This window comes from Bactrocera tryoni, chromosome 4 (assembly GCF_016617805.1).
Source record: "Bactrocera tryoni isolate S06 chromosome 4, CSIRO_BtryS06_freeze2, whole genome shotgun sequence".
NCBI lineage: Eukaryota > Metazoa > Arthropoda > Insecta > Diptera > Tephritidae > Bactrocera > Bactrocera tryoni.
Window position 1 is genome coordinate 58,771,009 of NC_052502.1, and position 19,595 is coordinate 58,790,603.

General features: G+C 35.1%; 1 protein-coding gene across 11 annotated transcripts in view; it reads right to left on the minus strand.

Moving 5' to 3' along the window:
* LOC120776118 (protein sidekick) overlaps nt 1-19,595 on the minus strand; it is a 123,280-nt gene that overhangs the window by 15,530 nt on the left and 88,155 nt on the right. For all 11 annotated transcript variants that reach the window (XM_040106641.1, XM_040106640.1, XM_040106639.1 and 8 more), the window contains 3 exons: nt 9,282-9,401; nt 4,456-4,611; nt 702-1,130 (listed from right to left, as the gene is read on the minus strand). In XM_040106641.1, coding sequence (XP_039962575.1) covers nt 702-1,130; nt 4,456-4,611; nt 9,282-9,401 — 705 coding nt within the window. The remainder of the gene's footprint in view (nt 1-701; nt 1,131-4,455; nt 4,612-9,281; nt 9,402-19,595) is intronic.

Sequence of the window (19,595 nt, forward strand, 5' to 3'; positions counted from 1 at the left end):
CAAATCAAGTTTAATATTAAATAACTTTAATGGCAACAAGATTACTCAGGCAAAAATACATATTTTTATATTTTTCTATTTGTATTAAAAATACCTCGTTTGAATTATAACGAAGAAAATTAAATCAACATACAAATGTATGTAGTTTGAATATACATATCGTCACCTGAAATGCAAAATAACGTAACAACATTTTCCGAAATTTACAGAGGCATGAATGAAACACGAAATAAAATGGAACATGAGTGAAACAAAATTTTAGTATTGGTTAAAGCTAGTTCATATTTGATCGTAGAACCAGAAAATGTTGAACATATGTAATATTATGTATGTAATTTGAAGTAGTGAAGCGTAATCAATAAGACATTCAATTTCGAATTTTTTGATGATACGTTATTTTGCATTTCAGGTGACGATATACATATATATGAGCATCACTTATTTGTATTTAAATATTTGCGAAAATTGTAAACAGAAACAGAATAATAATTATTTACAGATTTCATATATATGAAATCGGCGAAAAATACAAATACATATGTATACACATTACATATGAGTGTGCTTGCATGAACTAACCCAACACCTTGCTTACAACCCCAATACTTAATACCATATACGTACACACATATACGTATATTAAAATTTATAGCTTTATACATATATTTAATAACTATAATTTTTTAAGTTTACACATTTACCTAGTTCGGAAACTTCCCGTCGCTGTACTATGAACTTTAGTATTGGACTGTTACCATCAAAGCCTGGCGTCCATGAAATGTTGATAGTCCGTTGGTTGGGCGCATCGAGGCGCGCCACTTTCACATTACTCGGTGGAAACGGTAATTCGATGACACTTAAACGCGCCGAACGAGTCTCATTGCCGCCTGGCGAGGTCACCACACATTGATATGTGCCCACATCGGAGGCTCGCACCGCTTGTATTTCGAGTGTGCCGTCCGATTGAACGCCGATTCGTTGTGAGTTACTGATAGCAGTCGGATGACCTTCACGATACCAGTCGACATTATATGGCACTGTTGGATCACTAGAGACTTTACATTGCAGTGTCGCATTGAGACCCAGCAGTACGGTGGTGTCAACCGGAGGCTGAATGATTTGCGTACGAACTGTGCACAAACAAAAGTGTAGTGTCCAATAAACATAAAAAAAATGAAAAGAAAAAAAGAAATAAGTATTAGAAAAGTTTTGTAAGCTATTTCTTTGCGCACGTAAACTCTATAGTAAACGCAAAAACGGTTGCTGTTGGGAGGAAATTGAATTGCCATTCATGGCATTTTCCTGTTTGTTGTGCCTCCAAAACACATTCCAGTAACTGTCAGTGTTATCCGCTATGCGCCATTTTTCATAAAAGCGGAGTTTAGGTTATTTGATTGTCTTTCTAAACGCTTATATATACATATAGTACATATACATATCTACATTTTGGTATGTATTTTCCAACTATCGCTGTAGGCGCAGTGATTCGAAAGTGCGTAGTGTAGTTGTATTGCCGAAGGCGGAAGGAGTGTAATTCTACAGGTTCTTGTTGGAACATATTACACTAGAGATAAGTTGAAATATTTCTGGTGCTACGAGTATTTGCGTTTTTCAAATAAGGAGCATGCAGAAGGAATTTCGCCAATGGCTTGATGTTATGAAATTTTAATAGAGTTTGTGCAAATTTGATTTGCCGCCTGTCTGGCAAGTGGCATCGAAGGCAGTATTTGGAGTAGATGGCAGAAGCAATAACGTTAGTGAGATACATACGTATCTACTTTCGCGTACATTTATCAGAACATAAGAGAGAGTGCAGTATGTAGTACATATATGTGGTTATAAGTATAGTTTTTGCTTTATATATTTATGTAATATATATATTTTTGAAAACCGAAAGTTAAAATTGATTCATATACACGAAATATTAATTTAACAATTTGAACATTTAGTTCGACTTTTTATGGTAGTTTTCTATTGTTGTTAATTTTTGAAGTAAAAATTTATGGTTTTGAATATGAAGGAGTTTTTAGTTTTTAATATGGTTGGCTGGCCATCTGGTAAAGGAAGTAACTGTTACCGAGCAGATGGAATCATCAAAGAATATCTTTGGAAAGAAGATTTGAAAAGAGATCTTTACAGGCTACAAAAGTTACCATTCCCAGAGACAACTTAAGGCACAAGCTGACTAATTACTGCATATTAATACCTGATGGCATCTAGCTGCTTCTTGATTATTCTGCAGTTACAAGAAGAGGGAGCTTAGGGATATTTCACCCCTTTTCGAACAGCTGCGGTATTAGGCTCGCTTAATATGTTTAGGGCTCCCTCAAGGGCGAGCTCATAATATCCTAAAAGTCGTAATGTACTCGTACACCTCATTTAACCTTTGTGCAGTTGTATATAGACTAGGCAGAAAAAGTCTTCGTACATGCTTATATCTTATTTTCTTTTGGCGTAAAATTGTATGGCGGGCACGGCACTTGATAAGGAAAACTTGATGCCAACTGTGAAGCATGGTGGTGGAGGAGCAATGATATGGGGGTGCATGGCTGGTAATGGTGTAGGCCGACTGGAATTTATAGAATCCACTATGGACAGATATGCTTACCTCGATATTTTAAAAAGAAATTTGAAGCAAAGCGCAGAAGAATTGGGTCTAAGAAGTGACTACTATTTCCAACACGATAACGACCCGAAGCATACCGCAGACGTAGTTAAGCTTTGGTTACTCTATAACGTGACCAAGCAGCTTCGCACGCCACCACAATCGCCAGATTTGAATCCCATAGAGCACTTGTGGGATTCACTGGAACGAAAAATCCGCCAACGCACAATTACCTCAAAAGCTATGCTCAAGGATGTACTGCACGAGGTATGGGCTAAAATCTCATCGACAGAAACCTCAAAGCTTGTCGACTGGCAGAAGTTTTAAAACTTAGGGGATACCCAACTTCCTATTAAATTTTAAGAGCAACTCCGAAACAGAATATCTTTAGTCGACTTATGTACCTTGTACGCAGACTTTATCCAATGGATTTTCTAGTAGCCTGTACGTTTTGTTGTTATTATTGTTATTGTTGGAAAATTATTCACTTTTGCTTTCATAAAATTACACTTTTAATATCCTTTATTGACAACAAAATTAACTTAATTTTATAAAAAGTACTTAAAAGCCTTTTTTTCATTGAGTTAGTTTGGTTGGTACCATGTACGCAGACTTTTTCTGCCTAGTGTAGCTATCGAGCACTTTTCTAAAATAAATGAATGTTGTTACGGTATGTCACTGGTACACTACACTGTAGTAAAGATCCTTTTACATTTTGAAATCAAAATTCAAATTGTTACGGCGGCTACAGCGTTTCTTGTAGAAAGGCAATATAGTGGGGAACATAGCGACTTCAATCTTTAAACGCGTTTTCTCAGAATGGTGTTTTTCAAAACGGTTTCTACTCTTAAAGGAAGAGTTTTGAAGATTTCTAGTTCCAATTTGGACATAAAAAAAAATCGCGAAGATCAGTGATTTTTCGCAGGGCCATACTGAGACGATCTCTTAAAAGTAATCAAATCAAACTGAAATTAATCACAAAATACATTTGCCCATACATTACCTTCAATGTATTCCATCTAATTCCCAAAAATTGTCGAAATTGGACTATAACTTTTTAAAAACCTACACACCAAATATGTGAACCCCAGTGCATATGGCTTTTTTACCGCATATATTGGTTCATCTGTGGAATCAAGATTTGACTTCGACACAAATGGGTAAAATGGGGTCAATACTTCCCTTAGCCTCCACATGTCCTGTATAGAAATTTTCTTTTTGACTTAATTTTATTCCGCATTTATTGTTCAATATAATCTCTTTATAATAAAATAAATGGATAACATTTGAGCAATACTTTCCCTAGTCTCCACATACTTATTGCTCGGATTTTTAAACATCCGCTTGACTTACCTACGTACCTTATAATCACGATTTATATTGGCCAAACTGTGAGGTTTTTTAATTTGAAAATTGCGATAGTATAAAATGTTCCGTTACACTCGAACTTAGACCTTCCTTACTTATTATACTTTGTGGATATTCAGTATATTATGTATTTTATCGCGTACAGGTTATTATTTTGAGGTATAGTTCTAGGAGTTCTGAGTTCTATTTACGATGTATTTAAATATTCTAAGAAATTTATATCATAACATTCAATTGGTCTACTCGTTGCTGGTACAGGGCACGCAAGTTTATTTGAATACCAGCCAAAACTTAGCAATAAAAATTATTAGCCGAATGCATGGTATGGTTATAGGATTAGCTTAATAGGTTATAGCCAATTTATACTCGTACAACTGATATCCAAATAATTCGCAATTTGCGCGCATGCTGATGTCGCATCACAGAGAGGCAATTATAAAAGCAGTAGCTACAACAAGCAAATATACACATGTTAGACTTACCTAAAACGCTGAGATAGGCCTCACCATTGACGCTGCCCGCCTCATTCGAGCGCACACACGTATAGAGGCCAGCGTCCGTTTCGCGCACATTTGACATTAATAAATCACCTGATTCGAGTATTTGTATGCGACTGGATATTTCAACAAGTTGTGTTTCTGTTGTTATCATAACAATTTTTGTTATTGTCCAACACAAATGAAATGCATATAACATGCAACGTTGAGGTAAATAATATGATGCGCGTGATGAACGTTTATTGCAGGCGTCGGATGAAGTGCAAACAACACAAATGGCGCATTTCCGGTTGAAAATATTTTCCAATGTTTGATATTGTTGTTGCCGCATGCCATAGTCAAAATATCGCGAACACACCAGCACCAGCAGCCCAACGCATACGTTTCAACATATCAAAACCCAATTAAACATCTCTCGAGGGGAGGCAGATGCACGGGCAACCATGATGATCATAATCACGATTTCACGAACGAATTTAATATTCAAAATGCGAATGATACGGTTTGGACGGCGGATGAAGAAGTGCAGCGGGAAGCGTGGAATTGTGTCATTATAACCGTTATTTTTGCAGTGGTTACCATTTTGCCAAAACCCGACATACACACGGCAGCCGAAATGTGTGCGAGCACCGCCGTTGTGTCAGCAGGACGGGCAGGATGCGTACATTTCAGCAGATCGAGGCGACACGGACAGCAGGTATTGTGAGCAAATTTTAGTTTGGATGTGCAGGCAATTGTTGGTGTTATTGTGGTTTTTGGTTTTATGTTTTCGTTTGTGTGGGCGAAATTAATGCGTTGGTTTTGCGGTAAAAAGGATTTTAGCAGCACATTTTAGCATTTTAAAGTACACGTTGCCACATTTTGATTGTGATCGTAGTTGGTTGTTAGCGGCAATAACGGTGTTTTAGCATTTTAAATGGTCAGTTGGTTGTTTGGTTGGTTTGGTTGGTTGGTTGTAGTTAGTCGCATGGGTACACAAAATTAGAAAAGGAAAACAAAAACAAAAACAAACATTTCATTAGCATTAGTACTCATTAAAATTCAAGCGTGCATTATTAAATAATTATGTTTTTGAAATATGTACAATTATTTTAGCTGTAGACGTTTATAACAACAGCGGAATTCGCATGAAGCTCGCGCATTGCCACGTGCAACAATTTATGACTTGCCACACAATTAGTATATATGTATATATATACGTACAGCAATTAAATTAAATGGCAAAGGCGTTGAAAAGGATACTACAATTTAATTATCACGCGTTCTCTTAAATATTTTAATGGATTTTAATGGTAATTGTTATGGTAAAAAGTAAGTAATATATTAAATAAAGGCAATTTTTAGAACTTATAAACATTAACAAAATTAGTTTAATTCTATCTAAAAATACAAGTGTGTCTTAAAAATAAGCGACATTTTTTGATTTAGAATAAAATACACATTATATTATCTTAGAAAAATATTAACTATAGACTCAATACGACGTTTGGAACGATCAACCAGCGCATGCATATATTTTTATACCATTATCACGGTGAGTTATGTGCCCCCCAGAAGGAAACGTCGGAGACCTTATAAAATATATATATATGTAGTATATAAATGTACAGCATCACCAGCTGAGTGTTTTAAACCATGTCCATTGCTTTGTATATAGGCGAACTAGTCGTTCAGTTTTTAAAATATCACTCTGGAATTTTGAACACGTCTTTTCTCCTCAAGAAACCGTTCATATATCGGAACCGCCGATATCGGACATCTACAGCCTATAGCTGTCACACAATCTGTTCGATCAATATCAAGTTCTTGTATAAACATTTTTATATTTGACGAAGTTTTGGTATGGTTGCCTAAGTCTTCGCTGAAATAACTCAATATGTTTTTCAGATCGGATTACTATTACAAAAAGTTGCCGTTCAAACCGACCGATCAAAATAAAGTACCTGTATGGAAACCTTTTTATTTGTGAAGGGTACTCTAGCTATGTGCATCCGAAGTTAAGTTTTTTGTTTTACGTCATATGTGGGGCTACATGGATTTACGGGGTTTAAAAAAATTTATGTTTTCATTATCTTATTAAATTTTACACCTCTAGAATATTGTCCTAAATTTTCCGATCCAAGTAATAGTTTCGGAGATACAGCCTTGAGAACTTGTGTGCTCGAGACTAGCTAGGCTAAGTGCCCCGACTTTAAACGTGTTTTTCTCGAAACTGTGTTTTTTAAGTCGGTTGGCAAGATTTCTCGAGCACTACTCAACCGATCTTCAGGAAATTTTACACAGGTCTTTGAAATACAATTCTTAAAGACTTGAAGGAAGGTTTTTTTTTCAATGACAACTATTTCAAAAAAAATGTTGCGAAATTTTCACTTCTTTTCCTTCGTCCAAGTTCTAAGTTAAGATTTTAACTGAAACATTTATTTTTTCAGTTTAGATGATACTGTGAAAGGTTGTCTTTCCAACGCGGGCGCATCTTCTTTCCGAGCGGTCACCGAAAATGGCGTCGAAATGGTCGAGCTTAAAATATTTTTTTCCAAAAATTTCTGAATTTCTTTGTTAGTAGTGTAGGTTTGTAACAATAAAAAATTCGAATAAAATATTTAATTTTTTATATGAGAAAAAAATTTATTGAAAAAAGCCTATTTTTTACCCAAGGAAATTCATGTAACCCCTTATAGAAATATTCTTCAGCTCCTCTGTTAGGGCAGCTAGAATATCACCTTAGAATGAACTTTGTGCTTTGTAAATAGAAAATAGGCACATGGTTATAAATTAGTGAATGCGGAGGGCGGTTAATGAGAGAATACTGCTTTTTTATCAGAAACACGTTTACTTTTTTAGTGGAACAAAATTTCAGAAAAAAGTTAGTGGAACAAGAACTTTTTTACCTAAATATTCGGATAATATTCTCTAAATAGTATTTTTACTCTTATTAATCCCTCGGACAACATTCTCGTACTAAGATTTGCATCCATATCAATAATTTCGTGGAGTTTTTCCATTAATTCATCACCACTACTAGCTTCTGAACGACCTTAAATACTCATGATTTCAAAATTGTGTAATCCACTTATAGACTTGAGTACGATTGATAAAATCCTCACTACAAATTTTTTTCATCAATTCGTTTGCCTCAGCGAGTTTTTTCAATAATATCGTAAAATTTCACATTTTCTTTTTATAAAAAAGTTTTTATTTTATGGAAATGACTGTAACTTTCACATCTGTCATCTTTTAAGTTCTATTATGAAGTTGTGTGCGTTTGAAAGAGGTTGTATCTTGTATATTTTTAATGCTGAAAAATGTATGATTTAAATATAAAGTTCGGTTATTTTTGGGACACAGAGAAAAATTAAATCTTTTATTAGAGAGGGGTTTTGACAATGAAAATTCCATATAAAATCCCACAGGTTTTCTCTTCTTCTACTAATTGTAAACATTTAGCACAGAACATATGATTTTGGTGGTGTATGATTTTCAACAGGTTTTCTCGACTAATGGGGCGAAGCAAATATATTGCACAAAGACCATTTAATTATAAAAATTCGCATATGTTGCCTTCAATGATACCAACTTTTAACGTTTTTGTTTACATGTTTTTTTTAATCTTCCACTTTTCTAATGGAAAAGTTGGTCTTGCCTACCTCTGAGCAAAAACATGACGCTATTAAAAGAATCATGACAGCATACACACATACATATGTATATGTCGGTATGCCGCGTGAAATACCACCAAACTTTGTTTATTCATGTGAAGATAGACATTTTCGTCTAATGAGCGTCTGAGTGTTGCACTTCTAATGCTACCAGCAAAAGTTCTGAAAACTTTCGACACTTCACTTCAATGGATGAAATAACATTTAACTTCCAACGAAATTTATGTATACAAAAACAAATGTACCCAATCGGGAATAAAGCCCTCTAATAGCATACATATGGTCCTTGTTCTCTCAAAGAAAGAAGGTTTTGTGAATGAAAAAAAAAGGTTTTAATTTTCGACTATGAATGGAGACTATCTCCATTTAGAGTAATGAATTTGTTGTAATGATTCCCAAAAATAACAATTCGATATCGGCCAATAGTGGGAAGCTTCTATGACTTCAAAACATACTTTTGTTTCCCCATCTAGAGCTCTTCATTTAAGTGAATTCCTATTCCAGTGAGCCACTTTTTGAACTAGACAAGGGGAAACAGGTTAAGTAAGTATCGGCCGATGAGCCAGAGTGTTGCCTTGGCGAGTGATCGCACGCAAAGCTTTTTATTTATAAAACTATGAACTGATCAACTCGCTTAATTTTGCAGTCATAACTTCATATATTTACGAAGCTTTTCTGGTGTTACTTCTTCCTGTGCTCTTTCTGAACGGGGTATATTATTGGCGTTCCTTACTCACTTCTTTAATGAGCTTTATATTTATTTCTATTGGTGGAATATAGATAGTGGCTTATTTCAATTATCACTGCAGATTTCTTTGTATACTATTTACCCGCAAACTTCGTAATAATCAGTATAGATATGAATGGAATAATCCTCTTAGATATATGAACATTCTGAAATGCGTATCAAAAATTCCTATTGGGAGCATACATGAATATCCAAAAAAATATTGCGTACATGCCTCTTCCGAGTTATTAACCTAAGTGCTGAGATACTTTTATGCGCGTGTGGTTGCGTGTTACCTCAGCGTTATATTCGGTCTTCGTTCATACTTACATATATACATATAAACACATTTACTACAAATAACCATACATAAAGGCTTATGGATGCGTGTAATTGTGTAATCGCATTCTCAGCTGCCATCGACTTACCGTTGTAAATCCATGTGATGTTGGGATTTGGTGCACCAACTGCTCGGCACCAAATGGTTGCGTCCTTGCCATCCAATGCGGTTACATTTTGCGGTGCTTTCTCCATCACCGGCGCCGAGGCTATTAAAAAGAAAAAAATGCACAAAAAAATAAAGTCAAAAGTCGAGCTAATAAAAAAAAAGCAAAACCAAAAAAAATTATACGCAAGTTGAGAACGACACAAAGTAACATGAGCGTAAAAAAAGGAAAAATAGTTTTTAGCGGAAAATATGAGTAAATAGTGTTTAAGTGGAGTACAGGCCAGAACATAAAAAAAATCTTAACCGTGCACTTATGTAGTATGTACGCTAAAAGTGGGTGTATGTAAGGAGTGTACAATCAAGTGGTTTATGTCGCTGCCAACTGACTAACTAGAGGGGCTACCAAAGGGTCAGTGCCTAGCCAATTATTCATTTACGAACTTTGACCAGCAAGGCGAGCTAAAAAGGTGTAAGTGCAAATAAAATTGTTCAGAGCGCTTGTGTTATGCCTACATGCCACGTTGTAGGGTTTACTTTGACCCTAAACACACCTACGTGTGACCTGTGCTATATGTTAGTAAAAATATAACTATGTTAGTAAAAATATAACTATGTTAGTTAAATAGTAAAAGGGATAAAGGGAGCGTATGGTTGCTGTATTTAATATATGAAAATGCAGTAATACTATATATGTTTTTGTTATGCTAGTTTGTATGTATTCTCATACTCTCGCAACATGACGAAAATAGTATATTAGTTTTGTTAATCTAAGAGTACAGTTAACTCCTTAAAATAATTGAGACAGATTTAGTGTTGGTTATTATATCAAAACAAGCCAAGTGAATCAATTTTCGATTGTGTGTTGGTTCGAATTTATACTTCCCATGTCATATGCTACTTGACCACTATAAATAAAATCAGTCATATAATATTTTGATAGTGATTTCACAGTGAAAGTTGGAACCCAACCAAAACATCTTCTTATATTACGTCATCTAAGTTTATTTGACTTTGTAATAGACAACTAAAGACTGATAATAGATATCGAAAATGTATCCTACATAACATTCTGATTTGGTACTAAGTTAGAGTGAAATCGGTCCGCAGCTTTCTCTCGATAAACAAATTATGAGTATTAGTTTCCAAAAAGAAAAAAACAAAATAAGGAATACTGAATACCAATAAAGACATCATGACTTTAATTCTAACCAAATTATGAGCCAATTTTATCCCCAGTTGCGGCCGATCATAACCTTCCCTTACTTGCGGTGCACAGGTGCAGAGCTATGTTGGCGCTACTATATTTTATATTTAAAATAAAATATTCATATATTGTATATATAAATGTATATTTGCACGGCATATTTTTGCTACAGAGCAAATGGCGTTGAAGTATTAAAATTTTGGCGTGACTGCGGAAATTTTGCGTTTGTTTGTATGATAAAACAAGAAAAAACGTTAACTTTGGCTGCACCGAAGCTAATATACCCTTCACAGGTGCATTTCTTTTAGTAACTATGTGTACCGTTTGTATGGAAGCTATATGCTATAGTAATTCGATCTGAACAATTTTTTCGGAGATTATATTGTTGCCTTAAGCATAATTCATGTAAAATTTCGTGAAGATATCACGTCAAATGCGAAAGTTTCCCATACAAGCCCTTGATTCCGATCGTTCGGTTTGTATGGCAGCTATATGCTATAGTAAGCCGATCCGAACAATTTCTTCCTATATTACATTATTTCTTTGAACAATAACTCATACAAAATTTCGTGAAGATATGTCGTCAAATGAGGAAGTTTCCCATACAAGCATTTGATTCCGATCATTCCGTTTGTATGGCAGCTGTATGTTGAACAATTTCTTCGGAGATTACATTGTTGTCTTAGAGGAGGGAAGAGTAGGGACTACTTCGTATATAAACAGACAGACAGACGGACATGGGTAAATCGACTCAGCTCAACATACTGATCATTTATATACATATATACTTTATAGGGTCTTCGACGCTTCCTTCTGAGTGTTACAAACTTCGTGAGAAACTTAATATACCCTGTTCAGGGCATAAATATCAGGTAGACTGGCTTGATGTTGGCGTTTTTAGCTGTGTACGTGTATTATTATTTCCAACATGCATAAATAAAATTTTGAAATATTTGAGTAAAGTGAGCAGTTGACTGCTGGTGCCGATAGCAGTATTTGCATATAAAACATGCATGCACAAATACACACTTATGTATATTGCTTAATTGCGGGCAACTAGGATTTATTTTGGAGTGCTCCTTTTTGTGAATTTCTAGGCACACTTAGTGGCACTAATTTCGTAAATAAAAACATATTCGTGCTATAATGGAGTTAAGGCAACAGCCGTTAAGAACATTACTTTAATGAATTTGAACCGTGAAAAATCTGGGTGCAAACTGAGGAAACGTATACATACATAGTATATCAAGTAGATTAATACATATTTTGAACTTATAATTTCTTAAAGCTTAGTTTTGTTATATAAAGAAGAAGGTTCTATAAAAAAAATTGTGTTTAACTATTTAATTTGAAACCATATTTAATTGAAAAGATCGCGCGGAAATACTTAAAGGTGTTTAAAACCTTTATATTTCAACAATTCAATATGCATTATTCGAAGAAAGCGATTATCATTAAATTTTGGTATAGTATAAACTTATATTGTAGATATTCTTAGTTTAATTACAACATTTTACATGCCCAAAATATTAATAGTATGATCAACCTTGTTGACTCGAATGAGATATACTATGTGTTAAGCCCACAGAAAGTATGAATTTCTTCGTAAAATTGGTAAAAAAAATTGTATATGCCGATTTTATCCAGTTTTGATATTACGACATATTATTACCAAAGAGATAGAGACCCTGAGTTTTATTAAGAAACAGAATAGATTGACATATAGATGCGGCACACAGTGGTGTCAGAGCGGAAAAAAAGGATTTTTTTTTTTATAATTCCAAATTTGTACCACCTTTTCAATTCAAGCTAAGAACTAATCAAATAACATTATCCGAATACTTGGGCTTGATATATTCAACGGTTTTTTGTTGGGAGAGCTTCAAAGTCCAACAAAGTCCAACAAAGTATTAACGCAAAGTTACCCAGAAAAATGTGATGAATATTGCAAAGGTTAAAACTCAAAAGTTAACCATAAAATATCAATTGTAAAGTTTTTATTTATTAAAACCAATGTTATAGATGTGATTTACATCATCAAATGTATACTTTCTTTTTCAAGATTTTTTTTAATATGATGTTTTTTGTTATTGTACGATGATTTTTGATTTTTGTGTTATATGGGAGGTGGGCGTGGTTGTGGGCGGATTTTAACAAATTTTTTTTTCATCTAATATGGCAATATGAGAGATGTGTGACAAATTTCGAAGTCCTACCTCGATTCCTTCTATTTTTTGCCGCGGCTTGTATGAAGCGGCACCACTGTGGGGCATATAGTCAACTGAAAGTTCGAAAATATTTATATTGGAAACTAAGGAAGTTTTGACTCGATTTTACCAATTTTTGGGACAAGCTATAATCCAATTTCGACAATTTTTGGGACAAGTAAGTTGAAATAGCTCAAAGGAATTATTTTGATTTTTTTTATTATTTGGTAATTGTTTATTCCGTTTACTTCATTGATCTTTGATTTGTATATTGCAAAGTGAAAGAATCATTTGGAACTTAAAAGTTTTCTATATTAGAAGTAGGGCCCAATAACGCCCATTTTTACAGTATATGAGAGGAATGTTTTTATAACACACACACCACATCCTGAGAAAATAATTTCATCTAAAGGTGGACAGTGCCATCCTCATTGTCCAATTTTCACGACTGCTCCTATAAAGTCTTTATTTACCATCTTGGTTGAAACTTCACCGTTATATCGGGAGTGGGCGTGGTTATTACCTTATTTTACCGGTTTTCAGAGTGAACGAAAAAGTACTAAAAAGACTGAGCGGTTTGGAATATATTGACATTTAACCAATGAGAGGACGGGGCCACGCCCAATTTTAAAATCTTTTCAGCTTTCCGGTACCCCAATCCTTTGACCAAATTACAGTTGTGACATGGATTGGTCTGATTACGCCCGTTTGCAATACCAACTCTATTTGGGGCCCAAAATCAAGTATCAATTTTTATCAAGATACCTTAAGTTTTACTCTAGTTATCGTTGGAACGGGTAGATAGACAGTCATGATCGTCTTGATCATTTATATATGTGTATATATGTAACTTGATTTGTTTTAGGTGATATGTACAGGGTTGAGAATGTAGAAAAATAATGTAGAATTTTCGCTGTATACAGAAATCTGATTTTATGGATTAATTGAACTTTTATTCAATCAACCTTATATGACTTAATATCAAAATGTGCAAAGGAACATAAACCTTTCCCAGAACCTTTGTCTCGAAAACTCATAACGTCTATTCGTCAGATGTTTTCATCGTTCATGCCTATGCACCATATAGCAGGACGGGAATAATGTGTGACTTATATAGTTTGGTTTTTGTTCTACGAGAGATGCCTTAACTTTTCAATTGCCTATTCAGTCCGAAATAGCTGACATTATTGTTGTTGTTGATACTGGTTCTAAGATAGACGAAAATATCTACGACTTCCAAGTTATCGCGAGTGCGACGACTGTTTGATGACGGGAGATATTTAGTCTTGCCCTCGCTTACTACCAGAACCATATGTTTCGTGTAAGCGGTTTGTACGCCAGTAAAGAAGAATATCAAAATGAGTAAAGAAAACCAGACTTTTAGGAAATAAGTTGCTTTCTTGTGAAATCTAATCTTTATCGTTAACCGTACTGAATCCAAAGAAGAATGAAATAATTAAATTGAAGTAGGAAATGCAAACACACATTATATGGTTCTTACTAAAGAAAAGGAAGCGATATGCGAGAAAAAAGTCGCCTTTTATTTAAATAATAACTAGCTTTCGCTTCAGTTGGCAAAGCTGATGACGTACTGCATACAAATTATACACCTTTCCTTAAGGGGTGCCAGAAAGAAATTAATTTAAAAGAATACATTGTAACAATGCTGCCAGAAGAAATATGTATGTGGTGAAACGTGCACAACTGTAAAGGATAAGGAAATCTACGAAGTCGTAACTAGGGCAGCTGACATAACGAGCTATTTAACGCTACTTTACAAATATGTATATATTTTTGTATATGCAATAGTATATACACATACAATATTGTGTAAAAGATTACGCATTTCAGTTGTTAAAAAATTCCTGATAACGGTTATTCAGAAATCAGCGGACAGGTCATGGCAGGTCGACGAACGATCACACAAATTGACTGATATACATACATATGTCATATGTGAAGTGGCAAAGGGGAAAGGAAATGCGTGCCTTACATGTCCTTAATGAGCACCTGAATATATTGCATTTCGCCTTTCCTTCTCGTTTTTTTCGTGCCAATAAATATGTACAAGTACAATGCAATGCCGGCAACCATAACGCTTGCAAGCAGAGCGACAATAACAAATGAAATTTTCACACGATAATAACAGAGAAAAGTTGGCACTCTCGCCATATACATATAGTACATTATAAGCAAAAGGCAACATAAAATTTATATTGTGGCTGCAACAGAATTAACAACAACAACGAAATTTATTGTACATTATGGATGCGAGTGAAAAAAACGTGACATTAATAAACTTGTTAAGAGAAGAATAGTTATCCATGACTCGCAGGACATACAGAGTTTATGGTGTAATTGGCTGCCGGGTTGCTACTTATCGAACATCAGCAATAAAATGGCTCGCAAAGTAATAAAGTGAGCAGCTCACACTTTCTCAAACATACAAATTATTTTGCACTTACTTTCTATTATGGAAAAGTGAATACTTTTGCGTTCGTGCGCAATCATTCCTCGCGCAAAATATCAGGCATTCGATTGCTATAACCAACGATACGAGTATACTTACGAGTTATGTAAACATATGTACATATTTTTTACAGCTGCAGCCCCAGTTTAATGTTGAAAAAATATTAAGACTGTTAAAGCAATATAAAAGAAAAAGTGCATTCTTCCCAGAATACCTAAAAACTCAACCTGCTTTTTTGCATTCTAAATATAGTCTAAAAAGTACTTATTGACTTTTTAGTTATAGTTACATACATATGTATATTAAAAGTGATGAAAAAATCTTTTATCGGCTATATTTGCTCTAAATGACGAATAGAGGAAACTACTACTTGATGCCAAAAAGCTCTTCGAAATTAATGCTGTCAATGGCGGAAGTGCTAATTTTTGTTCCCGCAGAAATGCTCTAGTTCATTTACACAAAAATTCACAGATAATTCTGATAAAGGCTGTTTTTTTGAAGTCGGTTGGGAAGATTTCTCGAGAACTACTTAGCCGATCTTCATGAAATTTTACACAGGTCTTTGAGATTCTTAAAGACTTGGATGAAGAATTCTTTTCGATTATAACTATTTGAAAACAAAAAAAAAAATGTCGCGAAATTTTTACTTTTTTCATATTTTTGTAAAAATGACTTCTAAAAAATTCCAATTCTTAGTTTTTTTTCCTTTGCCCAAGCTCTAAGTTAAGGTTTTAACTAAAGCACGTATTTTTTCACTTTAGATCCTGTAAAGAGTTATCCAGCCAACGCGGGTACATCTTTTTTCCAAGGAGACACCGGAAATGGCATCGCAATCCTGAGCTTAAAATATTATTTTCCACAAATTTCAGAATTTCATTTTACGAGTACATATGTTTGTAACAATAAAAAATTGTAATAAAATATTTAAATTTGTATATGAGAAAAAAATTTATTGATAAAATGCAGGATTTTACCCGAGGAAACGAGGAAAGCGATGAAGAACACCTTTGGTTTTATTACTCTAAATCGTCGCATTTAGAATAATAATAATCCTCAAGCCATTTCTGAGACGCCCCTGCAACGTCGCAAAGACGCTGTTTGGTGTGCTCTATGGGTAGAGGGAATCATTGGTCCATATCACTATAAAAATGAAGCCGGATAATGTAACAGTCAATCGAGAACGATATAAGGCCACGATTAATGTCTATTTTGTGCCCGGATTGGGGGATGTTGATATGGATGACCTTTCGGTAGCCAATAAAATAACCAATTTATTGAAGAAAACTTTTGGTTAGTGCATTACTTGCGTCGTGGGCCTCCAAGATCGTGTGAACTAACACCGCTATTTTAGTGGGGTTATCTGAAGTCACTTGTCTACGCAGATAAGCTTGAGACGATTGAAGCCTTGTAAGAGAGTATTCGGCTCATTTTTGCTGACAAATGGACTTAAAAAGTGGTCGAAAACTTGGTCTCTAGGTTGGATTTTATTCAAGCCAGCCGCGGCGGTCACTTGTTCTATTTCATTTTCAAAACATCATGATGTATTCTTATCTTTATATCATAATAAAGCTAAATTCTTGGCCATAATATTAAGTTACTACAACGTAGATAATAATCACCCAATTTAACATCCACTGTAACATTAATGTTCGACGTAACTAAGAGCGAATTAACATCTCTCGAACGAACAAACACCAAACTCTACAAGTCACTCACCATCTCCGTCTTGCTATATGGTGCAGAGCAGAGAACTGCAACGAGTAATACATTTTTGTTTATACTTAAGTACTGATCCGTTACTCTGTCTGATTCTTCATGTACATGAAGCGAACTGTTTTCTTCAACTCAGCGATAGAGAACAACTTTGTATCACTAGCGATCGGCTTATATCTGATTTGTTTATTAACGTTCGTATCAGCAGAAAATACCCAAAGTGATGCAAACTCATGCTTCAATCATGGATAATATGATACGAGACTCTCGCATTGGCTCTCATTTTTCCCTCAAACGCATTCCCTGATTATTTGACAGCCAAGGAGATCAGGGAATTTTTGACAGTTGATTTCAGAAAAGGCGGTATGCCAGAAGTAAAGCGCTATAATTACTTGACGATATTAGTGTAAAATGAAATTTCATTGAACTGTGCGAAGATATCTTGGCAAAATAAATGTTTATGTAAATTTATTAATGATTTTGCATTTTAGCTTTTATATATGTATGCATTTTCAAAGTGTTTTATTTTGTGTTTTGTATAATTTATTACATACTCAATATAATGCTTTTCAGCAGTGGCATCATTGACAAATGTTATAAAAAATGCGAGTTTTGACAGCTTTCTCTCGAATCAAAGAGTCTCGTATCATATTATCCATGCTTCAATGATTGAAATGATCGACAGCGTTCGGTTTGTATATCATCGCCTAAACACTGTTTTCTCTAGTGCACTTCTGTTCTATGTATTTCAACTACATACATATGTTTGTATACACATATATATATATGTTATATGTAAAATGGAAATTCCATCGAGTACATACACACATACAACAAATGTATGTACATATATACTATATGTATGTAAATATGTACGTATTTGATGCAATTTCCATTGTTTACGCTTCGAAAATTTGTAACATGCGCACATTTTCAAAGCTGATACATTTTTTGCCATACATGATTCAAAACAGTGACATGATACGATAGCAACCGAAGCCAGCCATACGTTTACACGATCGTGATTGCCGAAGAACAGATTGTTCGTGTTGCATCAGGTCAGTTGACGCTGGCAGATACACGAACTGATTAACAATGTTGTCTCTGCTGAACTGAATTGATTTGATTGTCTTTTTGGCACGACTGTTTGTTCTGATTTTATCATACTCGTTGCAGCTCTCTGGTGCAGAGGCATGGATGATGACAACATCTGATGAGATGACGTTACAAGTTTTCGAGAGAAAAGTTCTGCGGAGGATTTATGGTCCTTTGGGCATTGGCTACGGCGAATACCACAGTCGACGGAACGATGCGCTTTATGATATATACGACGGCATTAACATAGTTCAGCGAATTATGAGACAGCGGCTACGCTGGCTAGGTCATGTGGTCTGAATGAATGGAAACACTTCAGTTCTGAGAGTATTTGACGCAGTACCCGACGGGGGAAGCAGAGGAAGAGGAAAACCTCCATTCCGTTGAAAAAGCCGGGTTGTGAAGGACGTGACTACACTTGAAATTCCCAAGTGGCGCCAAACAGAGAAAAAAAAGAACGACTGGAGTGCAGTTGTAAACTCGGCTATAACTGCGTAAGCGGCGCCTGCGCCAATAAAGAAGAAGAAGAATACAAAGATGATTTATTGATGAATGATTTTGGATTATGATTATTAAAATATTTAATGGATTATAATAATTAATAATACCACGCAAATCGAGTAGTTAAAGCCTGGAAGTTATTATTGAAATTAATTATTATACGATCATTAAACTCTCGTGCGCTGAATAATTGTTTACTGCGTAATAAAACCTTCCTCAGTTAGGTGATGTGACAGTTTACTAAGTTAATTATGCTTTGACATTATTCAAATGCTGTTACTACCATTGTTGTTCACCTTTTTTTTATCACTCACCGTGGATGGCCCGTTGCAATTTAATTATTGCGTCAAAGTGAACACCAGTGGACCACGCCAATCGAATGACCTAAATTATTTTGTCCATCCACGTATACGAGCAGTCAAGCAGTCAACAGAGTCGCTGATCAACTGGACAAGAGGTATAACAATTGCTTTATAGCATGCCGGTGCAAAGTTGGCGAAGCGCGCCTTCTATCCGATGGACCTTAGCGGCAAAGCGCGGACATGCTCGTGCAAAGCAAAATTGCATGCTTTTAATTTTTAGTCCTTTGCCTGATTGCGAGCCGTGCTCGATGCAAATTAATCTCGCTGTGAGAGTTATTTCCCAGGTTGAAAAACGTGTCGTTGGTAGATGAATGGCTTTTGTTATGTCGTTTGACGACTCTATGTAAAACGGTTGATTTTTTGTTATTAGTGGTTGGCGGTGGATATTGGAGAGTATTTGAAATTAAGGCCCAACGTGCGTTCTCTATAACACACATCAAATGGGCATTGGCTTTTAAACGCTTGCCCGCCCACATGCACATACAATATTCCCGGTAAAACTACACCCATGACATGCAGGTCACCGGCGGTTTTGCATTTAATTTCCTCAAGGATAGAACGTGTTAGTTCGCATTAATCATAGTATATATGTATGTATATACGCCATGGTGGCAGCAAATAAATATGGTATGCATACCACTAAGGTAATACAAAAGCAAACAGTGTATAACAACAAATTGACTAGAATTTTATGCTTCACTGGTGTATTGCAGCAATTGACGGCTGCGATAAGAGTGCACCC